General features: G+C 46.8%; 2 protein-coding genes across 3 annotated transcripts in view; one reads left to right on the top strand and one right to left on the bottom strand.

Moving 5' to 3' along the window:
• Nucleotides 1-9,299, bottom strand: part of dop1a (DOP1 leucine zipper like protein A) — a 28,050-nt gene extending 18,751 nt beyond the window's left edge. The window contains exons 1-14 of one of the 2 annotated variants that reach the window (XM_079729636.1): nucleotides 8,975-9,299; nucleotides 8,741-8,779; nucleotides 8,208-8,403; nucleotides 7,881-8,062; nucleotides 7,510-7,680; nucleotides 6,632-6,821; nucleotides 6,241-6,339; nucleotides 6,046-6,145; nucleotides 5,152-5,261; nucleotides 4,111-4,225; nucleotides 3,320-3,440; nucleotides 3,108-3,227; nucleotides 2,554-2,674; nucleotides 912-1,187 (exon numbers count right to left, since the gene is read on the bottom strand). In XM_079729636.1, the coding sequence (XP_079585762.1) occupies nucleotides 912-1,187; nucleotides 2,554-2,674; nucleotides 3,108-3,227; nucleotides 3,320-3,440; nucleotides 4,111-4,225; nucleotides 5,152-5,261; nucleotides 6,046-6,145; nucleotides 6,241-6,339; nucleotides 6,632-6,821; nucleotides 7,510-7,680; nucleotides 7,881-8,062; nucleotides 8,208-8,345 (1,743 nt within the window). In that variant the 5' untranslated portion in view covers nucleotides 8,346-8,403; nucleotides 8,741-8,779; nucleotides 8,975-9,299. Of the gene's footprint in view, nucleotides 1-911; nucleotides 1,188-2,553; nucleotides 2,675-3,107; nucleotides 3,228-3,319; nucleotides 3,441-4,110; nucleotides 4,226-5,151; nucleotides 5,262-5,505; nucleotides 5,585-6,045; nucleotides 6,146-6,240; nucleotides 6,340-6,631; nucleotides 6,822-7,509; nucleotides 7,681-7,880; nucleotides 8,063-8,207; nucleotides 8,404-8,740; nucleotides 8,780-8,974 lie in introns of those variants that run through there. The other variant, XM_079729637.1, reaches the window with a different exon arrangement.
• Nucleotides 9,300-9,895: 596 nt separating this feature from the next.
• On the top strand, nucleotides 9,896-24,891 carry ube3d (ubiquitin protein ligase E3D). The gene is made up of 10 exons (XM_079730073.1): nucleotides 9,896-10,137; nucleotides 10,854-11,056; nucleotides 11,849-11,939; nucleotides 12,519-12,741; nucleotides 13,951-14,023; nucleotides 14,290-14,368; nucleotides 14,581-14,689; nucleotides 15,144-15,325; nucleotides 17,971-18,109; nucleotides 24,453-24,891. The coding sequence occupies exons 1-10, from the start codon at nucleotides 10,055-10,057 to the stop codon at nucleotides 24,471-24,473; spliced, it is 1,203 nt and encodes a 400-aa protein (XP_079586199.1). The 5' UTR covers nucleotides 9,896-10,054; the 3' UTR covers nucleotides 24,474-24,891.
• The last annotated feature ends 2,309 nt before the right edge of the window (nucleotides 24,892-27,200 follow it).

Consider the following 27,200-nt stretch of genomic DNA (forward strand, 5'->3'; position numbering starts at 1 on the left):
CATAAGCAAGTATATTGCTTTTGTTTTTATTACTCTAGCCACACAGAGACAGAGAGAGAAAGAGAGACACAGAGCGAGAGAGAGAAAGAGAGGGACTCAGGTGTTGCTGAACCATCCATGAGAGACCAATTCCCGGTCTCTAATGGGCCTGCCTGCGGTCCATCTGTCCTGTCCCCTGGGCGTGAGCTTTTGGTGAGGCTTCAGTGCGCTCACAAAGCACTTGAAACAGCCAGGTAGATGGACAGGGACCAGGAGGACCTATGAGGCCCAGAGTTATATCCTCTGAGTGGATCTTCAAAAGCCTTGTGCTCAGCGAAAGAGAGAGCGAGAGAGAGAAAGAGAAAAAGAGCGAGAGCGAGAGTAGGAGACGGCCGGGCCCAGGCGCTTGACCACCAAGCCAAAAGCAACACAGAGCTGCGGCATGCAGGGTGCCAACCGGAGCCTGCCCTGGGAAGAGGGGACGCCATCAGAGCATAAGGGGCCAAACTGGGTCTTGCCCCTACCAGGGCTGCACCACAGGGGTCAGGGAGGGCTGTGTTGGACTATAAAGCCCACATGATGAGAAGAATGAGTCGTCAGCTTCCAAATATCAGACGCTACATCAAGGCTTGGAAGCACTTGTTTTCGGCCGAGGACAAGATAAAACAGTTTTAGTGATGCAGGGGAACAAGGGCTAACTGACTAATTCTGTGATGCCCCTCGTGTCTTTCATGTTGATCCTGTCGTTCATCAAGCCCTGCCTGCGTATGAGTGCGACTACATGAAGGTAATCTCGGGCCGACCAATGGAGTTGCGTTCTTTGCGGAGGAATCAAAAGAGGACCGCAGTTCGGCAAACACACCAAAGTATTACATCAGTGAAAGAAAAAATAAATCGTTCTCTTTCTTATCGTGGTCTCTTTTTTGTCTCACCTGTCCATCCCCCTCGCCGCCGGCCGTGTCCTGCGTGGTTGAGGTTGTGGGGGTGTTGGCGGGCGCGCCGTGGCCCTGGGCCCTGGAGCCGGGGAGGGGGGGCAGGGACAGAGGAGACACCAGGGGCGGCTGCACCTTGCTGAGGATCTTGGAGCAGAGGCACAGGCAGTGGGTGAGCTCCTCCAGCCCCAGCGCCTGGAGGTGGCCGGTCAGCGCCGCCACCATGCGGAGCAGCAGCTGGGGGAGGTGCTCCGTCTGGATCTCGATGTAGGTCTCCTGGGGGGGGGGGGGGAGCAGAGCAGGGCAGGGTGAGGACTCGGTGGAGAAGGGCGGAGGTGACTGCGATGTGTGTGGGAGTCCCACACTGACAAACAGACCCTGATGCTGCGATCGATGATTCCTCACTGTCCTAAATGATACTTACCGTACAGTCTGGGATCTTAACTTAGATCACCAGTCTCCCATTTACCTCAATACTATTACATTTTATAATGAATTAAGAGGAATATATGATACGGTTTGCTTTCTATATCTGTTGGATAATAAAACTAGTTCAATTCTAAATGGACCTGGAAAATGATGAGAATTCAGAGTTGGTGAAATAAAGTCAGGAAATTAGCATAGAATTAAGGATCATATTTCTTAAATATGTGAAGAAATGAGGGAGCAAATTAACACATAAATGACGGACAGACAGAACACACACATACAGAGCGTCGATTTCATTTTCACAAAGGCATAGCCACGGTGGCCTTTTTCCACCACCAATCAAATTGGTGGTGGAAATATTGTGTCATTATCACTTCTAGTGTAAGTGAATATGAAATGTTGAAATGTAGCACAGAGATGTTAAAGCAGAGTTTTTTTTGGGGGGGATGTTTTTGGCCGCATTTGTGGAAATGTTATCGCAGCCTTAAGTGAAGCAGGATGAGGTGAAGAAGCAGGAAAGAGCAGTACTTTACCTGGCATATTACCCTCATGCTTCTAGTAGGCTTCAAGGAGAGAGAGAGAGAGAGAGAGAGAGAGAGAGAGAGAGCAGAGAGATTCAACAGACAGGAGCAAGCAGAGCAAAGGCCACACACCACGCGACCACACACACACACACACACACACACACACACACACACACACACACACACACACACACACACACACACACACACACACACACACACACACACACACACACACACACACACGTGGTGTAAGGAATTTCCAAACTGTATTCATTGGAAACACTATAGAAGGAGCTTGCATAGTTCGAATAGAAAGCAAAAATAAATTTGGCAGCAAGCTACGTAAATGATTTAATTTCTGAACCTGGCATTCAGAAAGGCATTGCCCGCACACACACACACACACAGGGGAGAAACACACATCCTTTAGCCAGGAATGTCCAGCATTCTGCAAGAATATGGAGTAACAATCCTTGCAGCTTTAGGATCAACCTTGCAGTGACGCTGTAATTACACTGCAAGTGGGCCCAGAGTAGGAGGACAACATAAAAAGAAAGACTCAAAGTAGCCTCTTTAAACTGAGAGAATAAAAGGGAGTGGGCCAGATCCCATCAGGAACAACCAGTAACACGCCGGTGATAAAACGCAGAAGGTCAGAGCTCAGAGCTCAGGCGTGTGTATCTCACCAAGGACACGATGTCCAGCAGGAAGTCCACCAGCTGGCAGAACTCCAGCAAGGAGAGTGATGGGGAATCTATACTATTGGTGTTCCGTGGCACATCACTGGCACCACCGTTCACCGTCCTCCTGCAAGGAAGAGTGGGTTAGACCGCAGCATGACATATTTTTACTGCAGCCACCAACCACATCAAACATATATGAGGTTGGCCAGCTCTGTGGCTAAACCCGCTAGTGCGCTAACCAAGCAGGGAGTGTGCCCAGTGGCGACCCAGGTTTGGTTCCCTCCTGCAGTCCATTCATCTATTAATGTGATAATCAGGACTGCTTGCTTCCGCGGTTAACAAATTTAACTGAAATAGAAAGTTTCTCAATAATAATACACACCCATCAACGAGTCAATACCTCAAGACAATTGACCAAATATATCTGGAGATACAACTCAAACCAGGACTAAATCAACAAATAGCCAAAGACGAAAAACAACTACATTGACTTGACAGCCTGCCCAATACCGTACAAAACCTCTGCATCAACGTCGTTCAACAAGCAAACACGCTACCTGCAGCACTCCTCGAACCAGCGGGCGATGTAGTCCCACATGTAGTAGGGCTCGAAGGAGTTGAAGAGGAGGTTGGCTGTTTTGATCAGCTCTGCAGTCTTCTTATTCTCCCTGAGCTTACTGGGGGGGATCATTCAGAGAGGCCGGCATTAACAACAGACCCAGGCTGCACCCCAAACATTAAGGAGGCTGAAACATGAGGCAGAGCCAACCTGCTGAGGTGGGAATGATCCTTGCTGAAGGGGCTCTGGTTCTGCAGGTCCAGCTCCGTTCGGCACTGGGTGTGCAGCGTGCGGAACACCTCGATCAGAACGTCTTCCAGGATGGCCGGCCCTGAGGGGGGAACAAGAGGAAATGGGTTCGGATTCTTCATTGTACAACATCTACTACTAGGCAGTTTGCAAAAGTTTCACAGTTGTTTTTATTTATTTATATATGGAACCATTTACTCAGAATGGACCCTAAAGTGTTGGATTGCCAGCAGCAGAACTTGCTGAGGACATCTGACCTGAATATGTTTGGAACAGGTTGTGATGAGCGGGTTCAGAGCGGGTTCACAGGCCTGTACTACAGCACATCCAACCACAGCAGCATTGATCTGTGAGTCATCAGCTCTAACCACGAGAGCAATGGTTCCCAACGAGGGTGTCAGGGCACACCAGGTTGGTCTAGGAGTACAATCCACCATCCAGACATAGGTAACCTTTATAATTGGTCATCTTTACAATATCTTCTTCCATGTAATGCATGTCTGTTGAAAGTATAACATAGTGAGTGCTAACTGCTCATAACCTAGTATATATAGTATCCTGGTAATAATATATGGAACATTTATGCCCATCATGCCCCAAAACTTTAATTTGGTGTTCTTTGAATTTCTGGATGGGTCAAAGTGTGTCTTTGCCCCCAAAGAAGGTTGGAACCCCTGCAGTAGAGAAACAGTACAGAATATGTCAGCACCCACGGATCCTTCACTGGGGTCTGTCTTCACATATTGACTCACCCAGCTCAGGCTTGTCCAGCAGACTGATGAGGATCCGGAAGGGCTTGAGGTCGTGCATCAGTACGCTCTCCTCCTCCCCGCCTCGGGCCTTCCCCTGCAGGATCCTCACCATCGCCTGGGGGAGCATAACCACACACACACACACACACACACACACACACACACACACACACACACACACACACACACACACACACACACACACACACACACACTCTCAATATTTAGAGTTGCCTAGGATTGCTAATTAGATCATTCCTGGCTAAATTCTACAGGAGCGCCAGCGTGTTTGGTATCAGTGCGGGCCCATTCACCTGTGCCGTGTAAGCACGCCTCATGTGTCACGCTTCATCTGCCACAAAATGAGCCGCATACCCGGGAACAGACGTTCCCGGCAGCACCCACAGACACCCCCTAGGGGTGCTCGCAACAAGTGGCATGCGGAACGCCAGATGGCAGGGAAAATATTTGGAAAACACGCAGCCTATATTAACGTATAGGTTGGTGAACGTACAAAAACACACAAAAAAAAAGTGAAAAAATCTCCCTGGTGATCGCTCTCTTTTTTTCTGGAACGGTCCGACTCACTTCCCTGGGGGGCCTGCAACGCATCACACCCCAGCTGCACGATGGGTGAGCCATTGTTGTAGCCACGGGGGACTTACATAAGGGGGTGTGAGTGTGGTGTGTATCTGACCCAGTCATGAAGCACACTGGGCAGACGGCTTCAAAGGAAAGGCCCCTGGGACAGAGAGAGAGAGTCGCTGTGTGTGTGTGTGTGTGTGTGTGTGTGTGTGTGTGTGTGTGTGTGTGTGTGTGTGTGTGTGTGTGTGTGTGTGTGTGTGTGTGTGTGTGTGTGTGTGTACATTCTCTCCTTCATTCAAGTATTTCTCTGAAGCCTTACGATTTGGGATTTTCAACTTATTCTAGGCCGATTTCAAAGATGAGAGCAGCTGCGTTTATCGGTGACCTGGATTGAGGGGTGTCTGTGTATGTGTAGGTGTATGTGTGAGTGAGTAAGTGAGCGAGTCGGAGTTCTACCTGAACAAGCATGTCTTTGGAGAAGGTGTTAAAGTAGTGGCTAGCGTGCTCCTCAGGGTTGCTCTGCCTTGTACTGCGAGGTCCTGTCCTCACACCGTTGTTGTCAAAGCCTGCGGAAGAATACAAGAGTACAAAACATCACGCTTCTTTACATGGTTCACCTGCATCATAGCTGTTAGGACCAAGGCTTAACAGCTATGGCCTTGGTCCTAGCTGTTACACTACGACCAAGGCCTAGCCTCTCAGATGCAGTGCTTGCAAATGCACTCTCAGATGCAGTGCATCTGAGAGTGCATTTAAGTGGTTCGTAATGGTTGTTGAAATCTAGAATCGATCAGCCAAGCAGACACTTACCGTTTGTTTATGATTTTTTTATCCAGTGCAAGCAAGTTGCAAATCGACACAGAGAGAACACAGTTAAAGACAATGATCACGAGACCACAACAATGAAAGTCACGTTAAGACCTATGCACAGACAATGCAAATTGTCAATTAAGGTCAGATCTATTCATTTATAATTACCAGGGTTACTTTTACTATTGGTTTTTGGAATGATGCAGGAACATGTTACAGAGGTATACACTAGGCGCCCACCTGTATATGGTTTACATTTTAAATAACAGGGCTGTTCTTTTGGTGTACTATAGCATTTGTGTGCATTAGTCTTTAGTAGTGACTATTACAATAATGTTAGTTAATGCAAAACATATATATACACACACAAATATAATATGCAATTACATACAATAAATACAGACATACTGTGTGTGTGTGTGTGTGTGTGTGTGTGTGTGTGTGTGTGTGTGTGTGTGTGTGTGTGTGTGTGTGTGTGTGTGTGTGTGTGTGTGTGTGTGTGTGCTTGCATATGCATTTGTGTATGTGCGTGTGTCCCACCCAACAGCCACGCGTAGAGTCTGCGGTTAAGCGACATGTCTCTCCTCAGAACGACATGCAGAGCAGCACAAAGGATCCGAATCATGTCCGGTCTCGTCACCTGAACACCAAACACACACCACAGAGTATAACGATCATCTGCTAAATAACCACACACACACACACACACACAGAAACACAAACAGCAGTGCTGACCTGGCTCATGTGGAAGGGGAAGCAGAAGAGGATGAGGTCAAGGGTGCTGCGCTGCACCAACACACTGGAGTCCTGGACCGAGGTGCTCACTGCCTCCACCTGCAGGGCGCATCAGGGACAGCACACACATGTACGGACACACACAGCTTATTAACATGCTAGCCCTGTCTTGAGTTAATGTAATGGAAATGGAGTGAGACAACACTGTTCCTCTCAATCCCTTTAAACCTAAAGTCAGCGACCATTGACAGAGATGGTGACGTCTATTATTGGTGATTTGCGCTTGGTTATTTTGATTGATGTTCTATTTCAACCACGGTATGGCAACACGTGTAGCATAAGTCGAATCAAAACAAAACCAAAGTATTATAGAAAGACGTGATGTGGGCACCATGAGTTCGATGTCGCTGCCCATGACGTAGAGCTGGTCCTCCATGGTCAGCTTGCGGTTGAGGTGCAACAGCACAAAGGTGACCCCAGGCAGACGCACGGCGGGGCTGGTCAGGATGCTGCCCCACAGGGCGCTGTAGAAGGCCGACTGCTCCACGGCCGCCGCCACCTTCTCCAGCAGGGTGTTGGTTCTGTAGTAGGGAGAGGCAGGATGGGGGAACACAATAAAGGCTATTGTTACCCAAGACACAACAGAGCTATGGGGGCCTTGGGACTGCCTTGTGTTTCATCAGATATGGAGGATAGGAAGTGGGAAGATATACTGGTGAAAATGTGCAAAGTCATAACATTTCTGTATGGGTTTTCCGAGAATTTCTGATAGGGTTTATTCTGGTGTACTTTTCAAGCAGGGCTCTGGGCTGTTATCTACACGGTTAGGGCGTGGTCAAGTTGTACTAGTGATATCATACAGTCAATAGCCCAGAGAGAGCTGGGTTCTGAACGTAAACAAGGTTAGCAATTACTGGGAGTTACTGACTACTGTAATAGTGAGCAAACTCAACTGGCTGTAGTGAGTTTGATAGATGTCTGCTTACTTTTATACAACAGTTGCATGCAAGGGATGTACATAAAACACATTCACTGACTGCGATTAACAATCATATTCCTTTGCGTGGCTCAACAGTCAAACAAATACTCCAACTTAAATTACTGATTCGCGTATTGCTTTCTGTGAGCAGCAGGTTTACTATGCAAGCTTCGTTAGTTTGTAGTTTACTTTTGTTTACCGACAGTAGAACATAAATACATCAAAACTACCATCAGCACCTTTCAACTCTTTCTTCGATTGAGTTTGAATTGTGTTATTGCTCTGCCCACCTGTCATAGTACTCTGACCCCTCCTCCAGACCTGGCAGGACCCCTGTCAGCAGGCCTTGGAGACCCGGTTTCAGAGTCTTGCCCAGGGGGAGGTAGTAGGTCTCGTAGAGACCCAGAAGGGCTGGCTTCACGGACATCGCCGCATTGGACAGTAAAGGGAACAGCCCGGCACTACAGTGGCAGAAGGGGAAGTACTGCATTAATGTCTGAACATATCGTGTAGCATTATTTATTCATCTATCAACTATTCTTATCAACATTGTGTATTCAGTACACACTGACAACGGAACTCCACCACAATAGGGGCTGATGGAATTGGAGCAGCGTTGTATTTAACATGTAGTTAGATACAGGTATCGGTGGTGACCTACCTGTAAAGAAAGAGATCTTTGGCCAGCCTCTTGGGTCCTATGATCTTGAAGATGATCTCGTAGGTCTCCAGCGCCTTGCGATGGACCCCGCTGGGCAGGGCCGGGTGCAGGCATTGGGCCAGACGTTTGCCAATCGTCAGCTTCTTGGGAACCACCTGGTACTTTGCATTGTTCTGCAATACCTTGGAAACCCAATCCCCACAGATATGAACTATTAGCCAAGCCTTCTCACATTACAATCATGTAACTGTGAGTGAAAGAAATCAAGACCTTTATGAATGGGTAACTACACGGCGACGAGACACAAGTACAAAGCATCAGGTGTACCTTGTTCAGCTTGCCCAGTGCAGAGATGAGATCGGCCCATTCACTGGAGTACTCAAAGTTCTTCAGGGCCTTGTCCACAGCTGCCACATAGTTCCTGTACTTGGAGTCGCTGAGCAGCTCCACTTCCTCTGTGTTCATTCTCCCGGGTGACGATTCTGATACTGCACGACACTAAGCAAGCATATGTGCATCACACCTGTATAGGGCAAAGAAGACGACGAAGAAAACAGATCAAAGATTAATAGGGAGACACTCATTAAAAAAGGGAAAGTTGTTGGACCATGGTATGTGTTCGTTCACTCAGTATTCAGGCAAGTAAATGACAAACCAACCATGCAATTAAAACTTTATAAAAAAGAATGCAATGACAATCACGTTGGTTTATATCACTTAAAACGTGAACCAAAAATAAATATGGATTATTATTTAGTAAAGGGTTAGGGTTAGGGTCAGCGTTTTCAGAAACATACTTTATGAAAAAAGGCAGTTCAGAGATAAACAAACATTCAGAGACCAGTAGCAGTTCGACGTACCAGCAGATCACCTGTTATCCACGACAGTACATTCATCGCCTGCGGGATAGAAAATAAATGGGTTGAGCAAACTAAGTTACACGCAGGTGAATGGAGGGCTATTTGAGACGGTAATGCCTAAGGGGGAGGCGCTGCTTTCGGTTAGCTGGGTACACCCAAGCTACCTTACATATGCTGTAACCAGCGATTCCAACAATACTCATCATCCATAACGCGACCAGCATTCAAGCTCACCGCTATTGAATTTCGGTCCAGCGCTGTCCTGCATTCGTACGTACACTACGTCACTTTAAAAAAGGGCTGTCAAAGCCTGAATCCGGCAGCTAGCCAATGTGAGCGGCAGTATATCCAAGAGACGCAAGATGCTGCGGTGGCTCAGCTGCTGGGCCCCGGCTAAAATGTCGCTCAATTTAACTACCTGTGTGTTGCATAACACGACTGCACAGGTCACGTGGTGGAGATATGGCTCACTGTGCTCTACATAGTGTCGGCATTTTAAGAGATTCCTTCTCGGTTATTCAGAAAAACGACCCTAGACATCACCGTAGTTCAGCGGCCAGGAAGGAAGAAACACAAAGCGATTGACAGCTCCCAGGCTGCATTGCGGATTGGTTGCACGCTGGTTGCGCGTACGCTACGTAGTGGGCGTATCTACCTTGTTCCCAGGCGTTCTCGTCCGAATTAAGAAAGCCTGAAACGGGATGCCCACAATGAGCGTTATGGGCGAGAGGGCGAGAGAGATAGAGAGGGCGGGACTTTCAGTTCGGTTGTTTTAGAGGCGGGAGAGAGAGAGAGGGCTGGCCTTTTCGTTCCATGGGTTTAGCGGCATGTGAGAGAGTGGGCGGGACCTTTGATTAAGGGATATCCGCTTTTGCATATTGAATTTAAAATGTTATGGCCAGAAGTCCATTTGCCATCTCCTGGTTATTATTGCCATGCTCGTATACTTCCTAACTGCGCCAATATTGTCATGTGGCGCACACAGCTTATCGGAAGTTGTAAGAGGCCGGAAGTAGTATTGCGCTAGCCCGGGATAACGCTACAATTCAGTATCTTCTCCTGACTAGTTTCAGGGAGGGCAGCTACTACTTCCCATTGAATGAATTGTGTGGTTGGACGTTTAAGCGTGAGGATAACTTTGCATTGTCCGTGATTTCGTTTATAACCGTGATCCTGATCGACTTATCTTTCAAAACACGCCATAACAGATAGTCCATTTTTGATGGTGGTTTGTGTTTCCGTTATTTTTTGCACCGGATTGAGTGGTAGTGCGTGTTACAGATCGTGTGGCTGAGGCCCCAAACAAGCGTGGGGATGGCAGCAACGAGAACAACAAGAAGAGTTGGACTATTCGTAGAGCTCAGAAAGAGACTGAAAACGGGGATGCTTATTATCGGGTAAAAAACCTGTTTGCCATTGAGGTCTTGTTCCTCGTCTTGTCTTGGAGACCAGGCGAGCTAAGCTAATAGCAAGCAGGTCGATCCATGGATGCTACAGGCTTATCCTAGATATGAACATTCATTATGAAGCATTTAATAGTTATTTTGTCTTCAGATGTTGGTAGAAATCCCAAGATCTAGTCCCTGGAGACTTTTTGCGTTAACGTAAAGTTGTCTTTGTGGATCAATAAGTTGCATGAATCTCACGTTGCCTGAGCTCAAACGGACACTAGATGGCGGTAGAGTTTTGATCGTACTGTACGATCGACTCGATCGTACAGTAGAATTGAGTATGAGTTGTCCTCCTTTTTTTGATAAGATTTAAATTCTTAATTCTTAAACCTCCATGTGCTTAATGTATTGAAAAGCTCCACATTAATTGGCATTGGTGTTTAACCTGTTTAATGCAAAGGTTGCATCAAGTTTTTCCACTCTGAGACTAGATATATGGTATAACATTTTTGCTCTGTGATTTCGCTAGGGATGTACATGGCAGTAAGTAGTAGTACCCACAATATCGAATAACACATCTGCAATATGGTGTGTGGAATCCACGACGACTGCATTCATTTTAAATGAATTTGCAGTGCAACTAACTAGAGTAGAGTTGCACTGCAAATACACTGCAGACTTAAAATACACAATACAATAAACTCATGCCTCTCGTCCTCCAGGAAAGATCTTGTCAACGACCCAACTGAGGTGAGCGTTGCAGGAGGCGATGGCTCTCTTGATATTTCCACGGCCCACGGCCTGTTAAGCCTTGCGCTGCCAGCAGGTGTCAGCCTGGAACCGGGAAGCTGCGTGCAGACCGCAGCCTGCGACGAGGAGCTGCATTTCAGAATGCGTATCAATGTAGACCAAAGCACAGATGACGGTAATCTTCACAATAATGGACCCCTTGAACCAACACACGCACACCAAACAATATTTATATTCCTTGTGTCATGACTTGACTTATCTGAGCCAGTACTATTTGTAATCATATATTCCCAACTTGAGAGTGCCAACATGCAAGGAAAATATTAATTCTGAGTACATAACTAGCCAACTCTTTACACAATTTAAAACGGTCACAGCTGTTTGCCCGAAAATAAACAAAAATGTTCAATAAGATATATGATCCTCCGCTCCAAGCAGGTCCCCACAAAGAAGTTAACAACAGCCTGGGGAGCTGTGACAAATCTAATCCCCGCCAGATTGATGGCAGCACCCTGTCAGGGCTGGCAATCGCTACCCAGGGTTTTATTGACTGGTGCTCTGTAGTACAAAAATGAGCCCACACTTTGAAAACGTTGAACTTGTTTATCCGCTAATGTTCCTTAATCCCATCACCACTCCATCCCACCTCTTCACCCCCCGCTCCCACAAACCTCACATCTCCACCCCTTTCCATCCCACCTAATATCTCCATCCCACCTCTCCACCCCATCCCTCAACCCCCCCTCACATCTCCTCTTCGGCCCACCAAACCCCACCTCTCCTCCTCATCTCTCCACCACACCTCTCCGTCCCACCCAACCCTACCTCTCCGACCCATCTCACCTCCACACCATCCCATCCGACCCCAAATCATCCCCACTCAACCCCACCTCCACTCCATCCCTCAACCCCACTTCCCCTCTCTTCACCACCCTGCCGACCCCACCTCACCTCTCCACCCCACCAGAGGGCATTGGCAGCCCGATAGAGAGACTCCAGACCAAAGATAGTTACAGCTTCCACTGTCAGGGCTGCAGGACCCGGCTGCTGGATGACAGGTGAGATGGGGGTTGGGGTGGGTGTGTTCCGGGAAACCCTGATTTATTAATGACCTTGTCTTTGGGAAGAGGAGCACTTATTGATAGTTGTGACCCAGCTGCAGGGAGCAAGAGATTCATAAAGTGAAGACAAGCTGGTGAAGAGTCTGTGATGACTTTGTCCCGAATAGGTCGGGCGAAGCTGGATTTAGTGGGTGATTAGTGGGCGTAGTTAAAAGGGCTACGTTGTATTTTCTCTGAATGTCACTTGCGCTGGCTCCATCGAGATGCTTCCACTGGCTAAGTGATTATAAAATAGGCGTCTAAAAATGGCAAGCTGTCTACATTTCCACAAAGGAACGTAATATGAAATATGTCCTTTCATCCTGAATGTACTTTCCAGATAGCCTTCAAATATCTTTGTATTCCTGCCAAGTTCCCCGTTTTGTTTCTCTTCTCTCGATCTCTCTTTGAAAAGGCTCCTGCACAACGGGAGTTGCAGTTGAAATAACTCCACCAGACTATTATTGAAAAGCACAATGGCGCCTCTTCTCTTGACACACTGCCTGTTCTGGCGTTCCTTAACCTCGTCCATCTTAGGGTGTTCCAGCGCGTGCTCCCCCTCCCCAACGGCAACTGGAACACCATCGTGGACGACTGGTGCTGTCACCCGGACCCCTTCGCCAACCTGAAGCTGCTGCCCCGGGCCCAGGACTGCCTTCTGGGCGACACCTTCTTCCTCCTCACCAGAGACGCAAGTTGCCAGGACACTCTGGTGGAGGAAGTGACCCGTGCCGGCACCGATGCCAGCCAGGATCCAAAGGTGATTTAACAACGTGTCAACGATCCGACAGTGTTTCCAAACATTTATTTCTCGAGACACACTTTTTAGAGAGGGCCCATCATCGCGACCCAATTCACTAAAGGCCTAGCGATGAGAAGTGACGCATTGCACATGATAACTTTGACATTTATCAGTGCCATTTACCCATCACTTTATACTGGGCTTATTGAATTAGAGACCTACTGAATTGATGAGCTGCGCATGTCAGAGTAATTCCTTTGATTAATTAATGTGTTGCACTTTAGGTGAAATAAAATCAAAAATCTTCATACTTAAATAAAGGCATGAAGTTATCATATTTCAGGCTCACATTTTTCATATAATAAGTACAACAAACTTAATTGAGCCTATAGCATCCAGCATTAATGTTGGATTCATTTTATAATAATAATCATACCAGCACATTTAATATATATTTATATTTTTAGCGTTTTAATAATCATTTGTATAATATTGCAAGGCATAAACATAACGTTTTGAGCCAGGGAGATTTTGGCTGAAGAAGAGTGTAGCGGCAATCCTGATCTCGAGAGCTGAAGTATCTTTTGCTATGCAGATAAGGTCTGGCTTTTCTCTCATACCAAAAGATCTCTGCCCGGTACGAGATAGACAGACGGCTGAGTAAATCAAAGGTTTTGGATTGGTCGGTCTACCTCGTACCGTGCAGAAGTCTTTTGTATGGGAGGGAGTGGAGCCAGACCTTATCCGCAGAGCCAATGAAACATGACCTCACGAGGTTCGTCGGGTTCCCAGGCTCCAATCCTGAGTGTCTTATTGGTAGAAACGGTCAACCCCCATGTGTTTAAAATAAGTACTGCAGATTAAACATGTGATTTTGAAAATGTGTTGTACCACTATTTGCAATCGTGTGCTAACCACCCAATTCAGAAACACTGATCTAACAGACACACACGTGGCATGGCGTGACGCATGCACGTAGACACGGTGACCATCATCAGTCTAATTGCCTTCTTCAAAGTCAAACTCTCTGGCAGTCCACACAGGGAGGATTGATATGTCCCCTTCTCCATTATTCACTTTCTCCATAAGTGACATGAGTGCACGACTGAGAGGAGAATAGAAGATGACTGCCCTGTCTCCAACAATGAGACAGAAATTATTGATTAGTGTGTGTGTGTTGGAGAGAGAGATATTTATATAATTTCTTTGCTTTGTGTCTGTATTTAGAAATCCTGCCGCAGACTGGTGAGCATCTCCTGCCAGAGTTGTTCAGCGGTGCTGGGAGAGGCCCTCGCTCCAGGTACAGTCAGCCACTCTCCAACGCAACCGCTCCACTCTTTCTCCCTTTTTTTCTCATATTCACACCCACGCATATAAATATACACGGTACATAGATGATTTGTTTAGGTTTAGTTTTTTTTTTTTACCCCAGATTTTCCTCTTCCAGTCCTCATAGTGTGTCGGGTTTCCAATAACCTCCATGACCACAGGCTGCATGTAGTCAATGTATGCTAACCTAATGGACCCCCCTTCCTGTCCGTCCACCACCGTTCGTTCCCTCCGCAGACAGCCTGAAGTTTTACATCACCCAGGTGGTGGTGGATCTCACTGTGGGCGGGAGCCAGGTAGAGGCCGCTGTCAGCAGGTGGGTGGCTCACAAAGGCTTGTCTTATGCTGAAGGGTGGGGGAACAGGGAGTCTAACCGGCATAGCACTAGGCTTTGTCTCGGGTGATGACGGATACATTTTTAAAAATGAATGCATCCTTACTTTTTACTCTCCTGTCAGTGCATATTGTATGTTCTTACTTTCGTCCCCCGCTGACCACTGTTTGGTTCTCTCCATCCCATCATCCCAGATCTCTGTTCCTGGAGCAGAGCGTCGCGGCCAGGCTGCTGGAGCTCTCAAACACACTGAGTGTCTTCCACTTCGCCATCCAGACTCCTGATGAAAAGCCCTTCTTACTGGTAGGGCCGCAGGGTGATCAGGGAGACGGGATTGAGTCGTCTATGCGCTCACTTCTCGGTCCCTTATCGCACGGTATCTGAGTGCTGCGTGTGGGCCCACGCTAACATGGGAATTGGCTGCAACCACTCTGAACTCCTAGTGCGGGGTACTCTATAAAAGTGAAGTCAGGGTCCACAATTCACTTTTTTAAATGTCGAATGTCTTTTTGCCTGAAAAAACTACCGGCCAGCACTCGTTTTTACGTTCCAACCTTAGTCATTATGTTAAAGTGGAGTGGTGTCGCTTTATATTTGCAAGTGTATGTGTGTATTTATACCCATATGCATGTTGGTTTGGTTCTATCCCTCGCTCATTACCCTGCAGTTACATGCTTTCCTCCAACTCGAAACTCACAGTAGTTCCCATCTATAAGAAGTGTTGCATGTCTTAACCCACACCCCCGTCTTCTCCCAGATCTGGTTGCTGAACACAGACTCCGTCATGGCGTCGGTGGCGGAGGCGTCTGTCCGCGAGGTGGATGGCTCCGCCTCCCCGGGGCCCGAAGATGCTGACGGGGAGGGTCTGTCGAGCCAGGCCCGTCCAGCCCTGAAATTCCTCTGGATCGTCTGCTCCGACGAGGGATTGGCGCAGAGAGAGTAAGTCCGGAATCATCCCGCCTCCCCTCGGCCCCGCCAACACCATTCGTCTCCGATTGGCCCTCCTTAATCTCGTCCTACCATCTTCCCCCGGGCGCGTGAGCTACTCCATCAGCCGCCGTCTCGTTACGACCCCCTCCCGACAAAGGATGAAAGACGGCTCCATAGCCCACACTACTTTTCTTTTCTTTTTTGCAACCGTTCTCTTCTGACCCAATCGCCTCATTACTTTGGAGACTCAGGCCGCCATAAAGTGGGTATTTACTGCCTTTTCCGGGCCATCACACGAGTATGCCTTCCCCCCCCCCTGTCACCAGCCCGCCACTACAACAAACGGGGGGAGTCTCCGTATGACTGCGGTGATCCGACAGAGGAGAGAGTGTGGGAGGGAATGGATGTCCTGCCGCCTCGCGGTGCCACCGCGGTTCCAAAATAACGCTCCATCCTCATTACTCTGACCCGACATTCCCTCGCTTGCTTATCCGGCCCTCCACCCCCTCGTCCCGAGGCGGACGTTTAGGACAGGCGCAGCCTCCTGATAAGCTCCCCTCGGTCTATGTCAGGCCCTCCGAGCAGACCGGGGTTCATTAGGGCTAACATGTTCTTTGAAAGATAGGCCGGTCCCATCCAGAACGAGGGGACACGCAGAGGGGCCCAACTGCTAAATAAGGATGAATAATGACGTAAAGTTGATGAATAATTAAAATCCCATTAGTTGTTTAAAGGGATATCCGGGGGAAAAAAACTGGCAGTACCGAGAGACCGGTGTGCCAGTATTTGTTCCAAGGCTGATGGCAAAGAAAAGGACACATTTTCTTGCTTGTTTTCTAAGTGTTTTATTTATAGGTTTGACAGGCTTTAATGCTGAGAAACTTTGATATCATCCAACTCTTTTCCTGGCACAAAGTCGGCAATATGTGTGACAGCTGAGGAAAAATGCAATCCCACGTGAGTGACATAAGGGAACCGGCTGCGTTTTTTAAAGGATTTGGCTTGAGGATCAATGGCTCCGTTTTAAGTAAACTCAGCTTGTCAGTTACTTTTACTACTCGCTTGAAAGCCTTACGTCCCTTGATGTGACTGCAGAATTAGGAATCTGCTCGTAGGTAGGTAGTGCTCCCAGTGCAGAGGTGCTCCACTTCTGGCAAATTAGTGTTGTTAATGGGAATGTTCTAAAGATTGGCAGCCAGGATCCCCCGCCGGGACGTTGCTCAGAGGATAGGTTGAGGTTTTTTTTCGACCCTATTAAAAGCATTGCTCATTTGAGCATGATGAAACAGCTCTTGAGGTACTGTACCACGTAGCTTCACAATAGGGTACTTTGAGCTGACATTTACGATTCTGCTGTGGGTTCAGTAGACTGACCAGCTTTGTACTTCCCCAGGAAGTAGTTTTAGCACCTTTCTAGAATACTGTGTATTCTATACCTGTTAAAACTTGCCGAAGCTGAAAGTTGATGTGTATGCTCGTGAGCAACACCAAAATTGTTATGTCAACCCACTAATCCAGAGAATCAGTTAATCGTTTGGGCAGTGCTATGTATTGCAGTACCTTAGAATGTGCACTTTATCTACATGATTCTCTCTGCATCTGTACTATAGGCAGTATGCATCAAATGGGGGGGGAAGAAAGTGTTTCTGATAATACAAGATGCCTTTTTTCATGATAATCGCCGGTGGTATTTAGTGCTTAACCTGAGCCCATAGGATGCAAGATCCCTGAAACCAAATGATATGTCGTAGAAAATCTATTTTGAGGTGTGTGTGTGTGTGTGTGTGTGTGTGTGTGTGTGTGTGTGTGTGTGTGTGTGTGTGTGTGTGTGTGTGTGTGCGCACAGCTGGGGCAGTGTGTGGGGTCGTGATTAAGGGCTGTGTTGCGGTGGGCCTTATTAGAGGACTGCGTGAGATATTGCCGGGGCCTTTATCTGGCAGGGCCAGGTCCTTTCAGGACAACAACGCACACATGGTTAAATGTCACCTCAATGAAACCCAGAGCCTGCCACATATTCTGACAAGGCATCCATCCTTGACCCCCCCCCCCCCCCCTCCCGTCCCGACGCCCCCTGCTGTCTTCCTCTTATCTGACTCGTACACTCAGCAGGGCTGACATTATCGCACAACATCAGTCCTGTTTTAATGCAGCACTGGTAAGCCTCCACTGGGGAAGGCTTGTACGTCATTTGGATGAGAACTGCAACGGTGATATAATGTCTGGTTCTAGCCACTGGCTGCTGCTGTAGAGGTACCAGTCACCATGATGCTGGGAACATCAGTGCTTCTCTGGCATCCAGCAGTCCTACTATGCTTCCTTGGGGGAAACGGCACAAGGCGAGGCATGGGGTCTGGAGAAGAAATCGGGAGATTTCCAAAGAAAATTTGTGTATTTCTTAGAGTGTATTTCTATAGTGGCCAATCTACAGGGTTGCTTATTTGAAGCCTTTACAGACACATTTTTTTGCATTTTACTACTAGTGCTGGCCAAGTTTGTGTTCGCCAATCAATCGCCTCCAGCAACATGATTGGTCGAAAACAAATAAGAAGTGAAACGCCGCATTCACAAAGACGTCACCTCGTCTGCCTTCGAGTGAAGCAGTGTCTGTGAGATTACACGGCAGCGCGTAACGTACATTGTGTTTTGGGTTTCAGAATCGTTCAGAGCTGGGAGACCAACGCCATCGGCCACCCCCTCATCCTGCCGCTGCCGGTGTGTGAGGAGCTGCTGCAGGCCATGGAGTACACTAACGCCCTGCTGCCGTCCGTGCTGCGACACATGAGGTCCTACCAGGTGAGGCCACACACACACACACGCACGCACGCACGCACGCACGCACGCACGCACGCACGCACACACACACACACACACACACCAGGGCTCCAGACTGCGCCATGTGAGACCAGTAAAATTGCCCTTTTAAATTTTTACACGTTAAACGGGGAAGGTGCGCGTCAACGAATCCGGATCTGTAGCAACCATTAAGTGTGAGAAGGATAGGGAATGGCCACTGTTAGTGGCTAATTTGTGGAGGGGGAGGGTCCTAGAGATGTAATATCGAGCGCGCGTAAACGTCTCTGTGAGAAGGAGAAAGATTTCACAACCTGCTACGTGTGTTTGAACAACTCGCAAACTATTGACTCGTTCTTCCGACCTGCGGCTAGTGTGCCAATGCCAGAGTCCTGCACGGGTCTTGTTTTTTCAAACCCGTACTAATAATTAATACCGCCTCCGACCCGTGTTCCGACAGTAGCGCGAATTACATTCCGCACCCGACCCGACCCGCTATAAATTGATATATCGACGCCCGACCTGCCCCCGAAGGGAAATTAGAAACATTAGATGGAACGCCGGGGAATTACACTATGTGGTGTTTGGCCTGGTGCTTTAGATTGCTGTGCAAAAAAAAGCACATCATCCACTGTTGACGGTTTCCGTTGACTCCTCTGCTTGTGAATAACATATCCAGCACCGGAGAAGTCTCGCTCGCAATCGGAAAAACCCGCGTCCGACCCGCAACCGTGTCCGTCACAGTACATTATTTTTCACCCGTTTCATCCAAATTGTGCAGGTCACCCGTCGTGTACCCGCGGGTACCCGAACCCGGTCAGGACTTCATGTGTCATAAAGGGCTTTTCACATGGGAGGCGTTTGTCACGCCTGCCAAATTCATTGTCAATGGAGAGGAGAGCGGGCAAAGAGGAGGCGCAGCGTGCCGCACAGTGTTATTTCTGCATGTGTCATTTCTGCATCTATTATCAAAATATTTATTAGTAATGCTGTGAAAAAAAAAATTTAAAATCACATTGGCATGTTGATTTATGGTGTGTGCCCCTAAAATTTCTGGTTGTGCCCCTAAAATTTTCAGTTAGGGGCCACAGATGCTCCTAGTGAAAAAAGTTAGTCTGGGCACACACACACACACACACACACACACACACACACACACACACACACACACACACACACACACACACACACACACACACACACACACACACACACACACACACACACACACACACACACACACACACACACACACACACACACACACACACACACACAATCAGGTGAGTACTGCAGGTTCCACCTAGGCACGCACACCTTGGATTCCTATGCATTGTGAGCTACTAGGCAGCCCTTATTATGTTTTGCTCCTAGTAAGGAAGTGTGCTCGTAAGATGGCATATATTGGGTTATCATATGTAATTAGCAGGTTTCTGACAGCTCCCTGGTTGAGCAGGACAAAACGCAGCCCATTAGTGGGCCTTCAGACACTCGTCCAGCTGCCAGAGATCATTTAGTTCATATAGCTGGAATGTCTCGCCGTGATAAAGACTTGCTCGTCGACGGCTTACTACCGTGGAATTTATTAATTTCAGGATTCAGAGCCGTTAGTGGGTAAAAAAATATATACTGAATTTGCAGGGTATGGTTTTGAGTTTGTACTTTTGTCAGGATTTCAACTCTATGCACCTGTGGGGATACCGAGAGTATAATTAGCGGGAACTGCCTTAAGAAACCGTTTGACTCGAAAATAAGCGCTGCCTAGCTGTGCCTGGGCTGTTTTTCTGCTGCCGACAGTTACCAAGTAATTATCATCATTACCTGTTGAACGTCTTGGAGAGGAGACTCCAGCCCCTTTTTTTTTTTGCCTTTAATTGAATGAGACTCCTTGCAGAATAATGTACAGCTAGCACATGCTGGTCCTGCTGTTCTTTTCTCTTTTGTTGGATTTCATCCGGCACTGTCACTTGAAGAAATAAAAGTACATTACATAAGAAAGCGTTCACACACACATGCTTGGACTTATTTGCTTGTGCTTACTCTCCAAAAAGTTGGGGCCCAAGATGATTCTCTTGTGGTAAGCAATGCCGCAATCCAACAATTGTCGATCCCCCAAAATAATGTTATCTCCTTGAAACTGCGCTCATTCAAATATGTATTGATGTTCAGTATATATCTGGGTGTGTTTGCAGCTCTAATGTCAGTCAATCTGAACAGATCTCTCAAACCCACCTCCCAAACCACCCCCTTAAATCCTTTCTCTGTGGGATCAGATTCTCTCAAAACATAGTAAGGTTTCTGTGCATTGGGTGAGGCGTGCAGAACGCTATATTCCTGTTTCCACTGCTGCCGCCTGGCTCATATCATAAAGGTAGAATGCTCTGGGCAGACAATTACTACTGGTTTTCTTTCCTCATACCAAACCTCCCCCCCCTCACCCCCAGGATGGTGTCGTAATTCAATTACCAAGCTTGGTGCCTTCTCACTGCAGCACAACGTACACTTCCACAGCGCACTCCTCTGTTACCCAACGCATCCCCCTCACACAGAGGACCTGAAGCCCTCTGGACACTGTGGTTCATCAGGGAGACCGCCAGAAGGGCAACTCTGCGGTTGCACAAAGGAACCCATGTTGGTTTATTCTGAACACATGCGGTGTTGGGGCCGTAAAACATTGCTAATAAACAGACCATACTCTCTGGTTCCCAGGGAGCAGAAATCCCCTCAACCACACACCGCGGGGGGGGGGGGGTAATGCGATCACGAAGTCATCCCGTGTTACCAGAGATGGTCTGAGAGAGCCGCGCCAGGAACAGCAGTGCGAGGGGTGGGCTGGTGCGTTCAGAGTGATGGTGCTGTGCGAGGCGGCGATAAGGATCTGACAGGGTTGGCTTCATCCGCTGGAGGATGGGGGTGAGGGTCGTGCTGGAAATGGAAAAGACGGGGACGGCCAGAGGGCCTTAGGCGAGTCCAGGGGGCACCACAGAGCTAGACCCCGCTGTGTGTGTGTGTGTGTGTGTGTGTGTCTCTGTGTGTGTGTGTGTGTTTGTCTTGTTGCGCGTGCAGGCTTGGGGCATCTGTGCTTCGTAACTTGATCAAAGCTTGCTCTCCCTCTTCCCCCCCCCACCCCCTGGTTATTATGTTCTCTGCTATTACGTAGAATGTTCTGCTACTGTTCCTGACCCTTCCCCCCGCCCACCCATTGCCCTATGCCTCGCCAGTGTAATGGGAGTATTTTCTGGCTCTTAAGTGCAACCCTCTTACCTCTTACTGGAGGACAGACCGCACCATGCCTTTCACACACATTCACACGTTAATCCGCGGCCAGAAATGGTTTCCAGCCGTTAGAACGGCATTGGAATGTGATTGATGCATAACCACGGTCCCATCTGCGCATCACACCACCGCACATTGGGGAAACTCGATGCCTCACCCAACATGCCCCGGTCTGGATTCATTAAATGTGAGAGGGTGCAGGCAGAACGCTCGGCATAACAATGGGAGAAAGTGGCGGCGAGGTTCTGAGGCTGAGCCTGCATGCGTGTGTTTGCGGCAGATTCCAGAAGGAGAGTCGAGAGAGACATTTTTAATCAAGGTGCGCCTTTATTGGAGCCCTTGTGCCTGTTTGATGGAACACTGGGAAAGGCAAATCAGAGTCACTCAAGATTCAGTGTTTTACAAAACAGCCCAGGTTTTCTCTGCGAATGGCTCCCGATGATGATTCCCTCTTCTTAAACACCTCTGCTTGGACAGTACAATGCCATTTGTGTAGCTTATCCTTCCCTTAAGCCCAAGCCTAACATTGGCAGGACAACACCGCTGTAAAGATCACATTCTTCTGACTAGGGCGTCCTGAGTTTTGTCAGCATTTGAAACGGCACATACTTGAAGTCGCAAAAAATATTTAAATATTGTTTTATCTAAGATAACACTGTTTGAATATTTATTCAAACATCCATTAGTTCTTCTTTGTTTGGCGGAAATAGTCTGCCATATCAGTGTAGCTTTTGTCTCTGTTTATTTCTGGTAAACCATATAATGTCAGCAAAGAGGTTAAGATTTTGTCCAGTGTGTAAAGACCCTGGGCTTAGGTCTTAACGAGACATTGTCTATGTCTAGATGTAAATCAGCCATGATTTTTGTTTACTCACCCCATCACGCTGAAGCCGCGAGTTCTGAAATTTGGCAGATGGTGAGCAATTGACATGCATGATATTCCAAACGAGTGTTTAGCAGCACCCTGTATCTGATAATTGCATGAGAGCAACATTTCAATAAGTTGCGAGGGTAGGCGTAGGAAGTGAGTTCAACTGTTTGGATCGTGGCCTAAGCATTCAGTTCACTAAGCCAATGTCTTCGCTCTGAATTGTACATTTGTGAGCAGATGCCCTGGCACGTAAACACAAAATTGTAACTTGGAGAATTGTTTGTTTGTGGTTACTATTGGAGAAAGCAGCGTAGCCAGGGCAGTGTGTGTGTGTGCTTTATTGGGTCGGACGAAAAGAAAGAAGATAAAAGAGGCTAGGAGAGCTGTTAAACGCTCTTTTGAAATATAATTGTCAATGGCGCGCCAACTGCCCAAAAAGTGAGATAAACTAAATTCATGGCTGATTTAAATCTGGACACGGTTAACATCGCCAATTAACCAAATCCCTTAAGTGCTAATCCTGTGATTCCATCACGTCCTAAATGTTCAGATTGTATCCCCATAATGATCATCCTGCCCCCACCTCCACCAACATCACCACCGTTCCCCAGGGTTGTACTTGATCTCAATCGCTCTCCTTAAGTTCAGAAATATTCTCCCTGCACCCTTGCCCGGGTCAGATTGAAATGATAACCGGCTGTCGGTGGTGAGTGCTGAAGAGCTGAGCTGGTCATGGGATGGGTTTGCAGTGACCAGTGGCACCGCCCTCGTGCCTCTCCCGTCTCAATGGTTCAACGTCTATTATGAATTCATCTTGGATACAGCAGTGATTCATTGATTTTATTTGACCATTTTGATTTAAAATATGAACAGCACTCTGTGTCATGCATTAAAATACATTAATAGTCTGGGATGACACGATGAAGCCCAAAGGTTTATTTCCATTGTGGTCCTTGTCCCAGTCCTACTTTGTTGTAGCAGAACTGGGCCGGAAACCAAAAACTGCAGGGGACGGGTGATTCCCGTTTTTATTTTTACAGAGATATTCCACCAAAGGAAACTAATTTGGTGAGCGGATGAACCTTTCAAAGGGGCATTTTAATTAGTTTCTCTAAAGTTGCCAGTCTGCGCTCTGCACGCCGTGATTTGACATCTTTAGACACCGTTTTACAGTTGACAATTCCGAGTTTGTGTTCGCCAATTACACGCTTAAAGATCCAGCAACATGATTGGGTGAAACAAGTGTGACGCAAAAGAAAGTAAAGTTCACAGAGATTTGAGATTTGAGCTTATCAGATTTAAGATATAAATCTAAACTCAGATTGGTGAGACTAATCTCAAATAGAGCTAATATATGTAAATGGGATGGAGGAGGGACACAGACTCCAGCCAATCCGCTGATAGGAGGGGTGTGTCTGCTTCTACGGGCCTCTACATAACGCTTTTATAAACGGCGTGTAGAAGCTGAATTTGAGTGAATCGTAATGACTGCTAACATTCTCCCCTGATTCCCCCTTTTGATGTTGGCCCGGGAGTCCCGGTGATGTATGCCTGCGGTGACTCACCCCCGGACGCAGTTTGTTATCATTTGGATGAATTACCACTGTTGCGCCTGGCTGCTGAGCAGACAGGGGCACGGGGACAGCATAGACAAGGCCTTGAGAGTGGCAAATGCCCTCATCCATCATCCCGATATAGAGCTCTCGGTGGAGCAGCACCAGAGGCTGCAGCCGGCGAGCGCCCAGGATTAGCAGATGGTCTGGAGAGGGAGGACTAATGGGAGGGAGGAAGGGAGTCTATGTGTTTTTAAGTCTTTTTTTCATCACCTTTTATTGAGAAAGGCACATAAAAGAATCATCCTCATCTTCAAAACCACTTATCCAGGGTCGGGTTGCACATACATAAAGAAACATACATCATAAAATGTTTTTCTCTTTCCCATCCCTATGTTGTATTTCTTTTTTGTTTCTTTGTGAGGCAGCATTTGCCTTAATTGCTCCCTCCTGTGTGACGGACTGAAATGTAATGGCACAAATTGTAATGGTTACAATGCAGCAGAAATATGTGACTTCTAATAAAAAGGTTTCACTTTTTGGCTTTTGATGTGAAATCACAAATTTCTCATTTCTCTTCGTCCTTCATGCTTTTACCTTAAATTCCAAACCAATCTCTCCTAAATCTACTGACACTTCTCTGCAGGTGTCCTACCTAAGGCTGTGAGGAAGTGCCACCCCACTCCAATCAGCATTTGGAGATCATGTCAATTGCAAGGCATAATGTTGATGCCTGGAACCTGCCGTTGGGATGCTGGGTTGCTATTTTTAGTTTTTTTGTGGATGTTTTTTGTTTCTTGAGGGGCCGTTTGAAGCTTCCTAACACAGTTAAGCTGGTTGGTTTCGTTTTTTTGTCTTTCTACTTGGTTGTGGCCCATGAGCAAACCGTCTTTCACTACCAAGCTGGTAAAAAGTTCCATCTCCAATATCAAGACCATTCATGATTTCTTTTTTTTTCATGTATATACAGATGTGTATGAAAAATCATTCCAATGCCTTACTAAACAAATGTTTTCATCTGTTGTAAATACGGTGTATTTTTATATTTTGCAAACCTTCAAATAAATAAACCTAATTGGATTGAAGTATTGTGTCCTTGTGCCAGTTGATAAATGAAGTAGGCTTACTGGAAAACAGAAGGGCCAGTCCACTTCACTATAATAATCGCACCAGTGTGTGGAACTGACGGCAAACAGTAACTGTGGAATACAAGATTTAAAATTTAAACCACCATTTGGACGTTAAAGGAGGGAAACATTAACAGTATATTTAAATTTAGGCTATGTGGAATATCAAATGGACTAGTATATTGATTCATCAGATTTCTTATCATTACTGTTTTGCTACGGAAAAGGACTTCAAAGCTGATCTGTCCGAAGCATTCCTCACCGAGGGTTTAAAGGCTGAGCTCAACATCAATTTATGCATAGAAACCCAAACATCAATTCTGTAAAGGTTATCTTGGACCAACAAAATACCAGAATCCGCCTGCCAACGTGTCTGCTTTCCACCAGCTCTTGCCAGCGAAAAAGGAGGGGGGATTTTTTATGTACCATTTCAGTCTGCATGCCTGGATACGCTGCAATGCCGATGCAGCAACTGACAAATTCCTTTCAAATATACAAAGAAGCATTGTGCCCGCTGAGGCGGCGAAGCAGCCGGTGAATTGGCTAATTAAATACAACCAGAACTGAAGCATTAAAGGGGGGGGTGGGGCCTTGCATTTCCTCTCCATCCTTTCCCCACAAGTGTAAATGAAGTAGGCTCTAATAACCCATTTGCCTCTCGCCTGCTGAGCAGAGAAAGGCGTGGTATGGTACCTGCTGCTGCTGCCTGTGGTACTTTGAAGGCGCTGACAGACACTTGTCAGTAAGGAAATGCTTGTTAAGAGTTGCCAGACGTCTCTGTTTTTCTCTGTTTGATGCTGGGGAGGGGGGCTTGGGGATAAGGGGGGGCAGTTCTGTTGACGGTGTGTGGAGCTCATTAGCCTTTTCTTACCCAAGTTATCTCGGGGAGAGCTATCTGTCTGAACAAAGGAGCGTGTCCATATTGAGCCATTGTAATTATGGTTGGAGTTGGAGGATTTAGCTTGACAGTTTCTTTTCTTGCCTCCCATTTATACATTCTGCGTGCATATAATAGCTATATAGGTATGGAGGGAGATGGAGACGAGATCCGGTGGTAATTGCCTTAAGAGGACTACACCTTATATTCTCCCTGCTTTACCCATGTCCTATGTTCTCTGCTCCAACTCCCCATTCTTACACACACACACACACACACACACACACACACACACATACACATACACACACACAACAAATAGGGCAAGAGGGTTTTAAAGCAATTTAAAGCAATATTTATATTGAGTTTATAAATAAATGAGGGATCAATAAGACAATGTCATAATTGCTTAATTTGCCTTTATGGATCATCTTACACTGTGTGCACAATTATTAGGCAAGTTGTATTTTTGAGGATTTATTTTATTATTGAACAACTACAGTGTTCTCGGTCAATCCAAAATGTTAATGAACCTAAACCTGAATGTTTAAGAAAGAAAAAGTGAGGATTTGTCTTTCTTAAGAGAATGTGCACAATTAGTAGGCAACTATTAGTGTGCAGAATTATTATGCAACTAAGTGAAAAAACAAAATTTTTCCCATCTCACTTGTTTATTTTCATCTGTTAAAGTGAGAATAATAAAATAACTCGAAATTTACAAATAAACCTTTCTGACATATCAAAAAAAAGAAATTAGTGACCAATATAGCCACCCTTCTTTTCAATAACTGTCACAAGCCTTCCATTCATGGAGTCTGTCAGTTTCTTGATCTGTTGACGTTCAACTTTTTATGCAGCAGCAACCACAGCCTCTCAGACACTGTTCAGAGAGGTGTACTGTTTTCCTTCACTGTAAATCTCCCGTTTAAGCAGGGCCCACAGGTTCTCAATAGGGTTTAGGTCAGGTGAGGGAGGGGGCCATGTCATTATTTTTTCATCCTTAAGGCCTTTACAGGCTAGCCATGCAGTGGAGTACTTCGATGCATGCGATGGAGCATTGTCCTGCATAAAAATCATGGTCTTCTTGAAAGATGCAAACTTTTTCCTGTACTTTTTTCCTTGAAGAAAGTGTCTTCTAAAAACTGGTAGTAGGTTTGGGAGTTGATTTTGAGGCCATCTTCAACCCGAAAAGGTCCAACTAGCTCATCTTTACCAGCCCATACCAGAACCCCACCTCCACCTTGCTGGCGTCTTGAGTCGAAGTGGAGCGCTGTGTCCGTTACTGATCCAGCCACGGGCCCATCCATCTGGTCCATCAAGAGTCACTCTCATCTCATCAGTCCATAAAACCTTTGAAAAATCTGTCTTCAGCAATGTTTTGGCCCAGTCT

This window comes from Pollachius pollachius (genome assembly GCF_949987615.1).
Source record: "Pollachius pollachius genome assembly, chromosome: 1".
NCBI lineage: Eukaryota > Metazoa > Chordata > Actinopteri > Gadiformes > Gadidae > Pollachius > Pollachius pollachius.

Excerpts from the sequence above, each read along its gene's own strand:
- ube3d (XM_079730073.1), top strand. The coding sequence starts at position 10,055 with ATGGCAGCAACGAGAACAACAAGAAGAGTTGGACTATTCGTAGAGCTC. Across the intron at positions 10,138-10,853 it reads ACGGGGATGCTTATTATCGG|GAAAGATCTTGTCAACGACC; the intron begins GTAAAAAACCTG and ends CTCGTCCTCCAG. Across the intron at positions 14,369-14,580 it reads GTAGAGGCCGCTGTCAGCAG|ATCTCTGTTCCTGGAGCAGA; the intron begins GTGGGTGGCTCA and ends CCATCATCCCAG.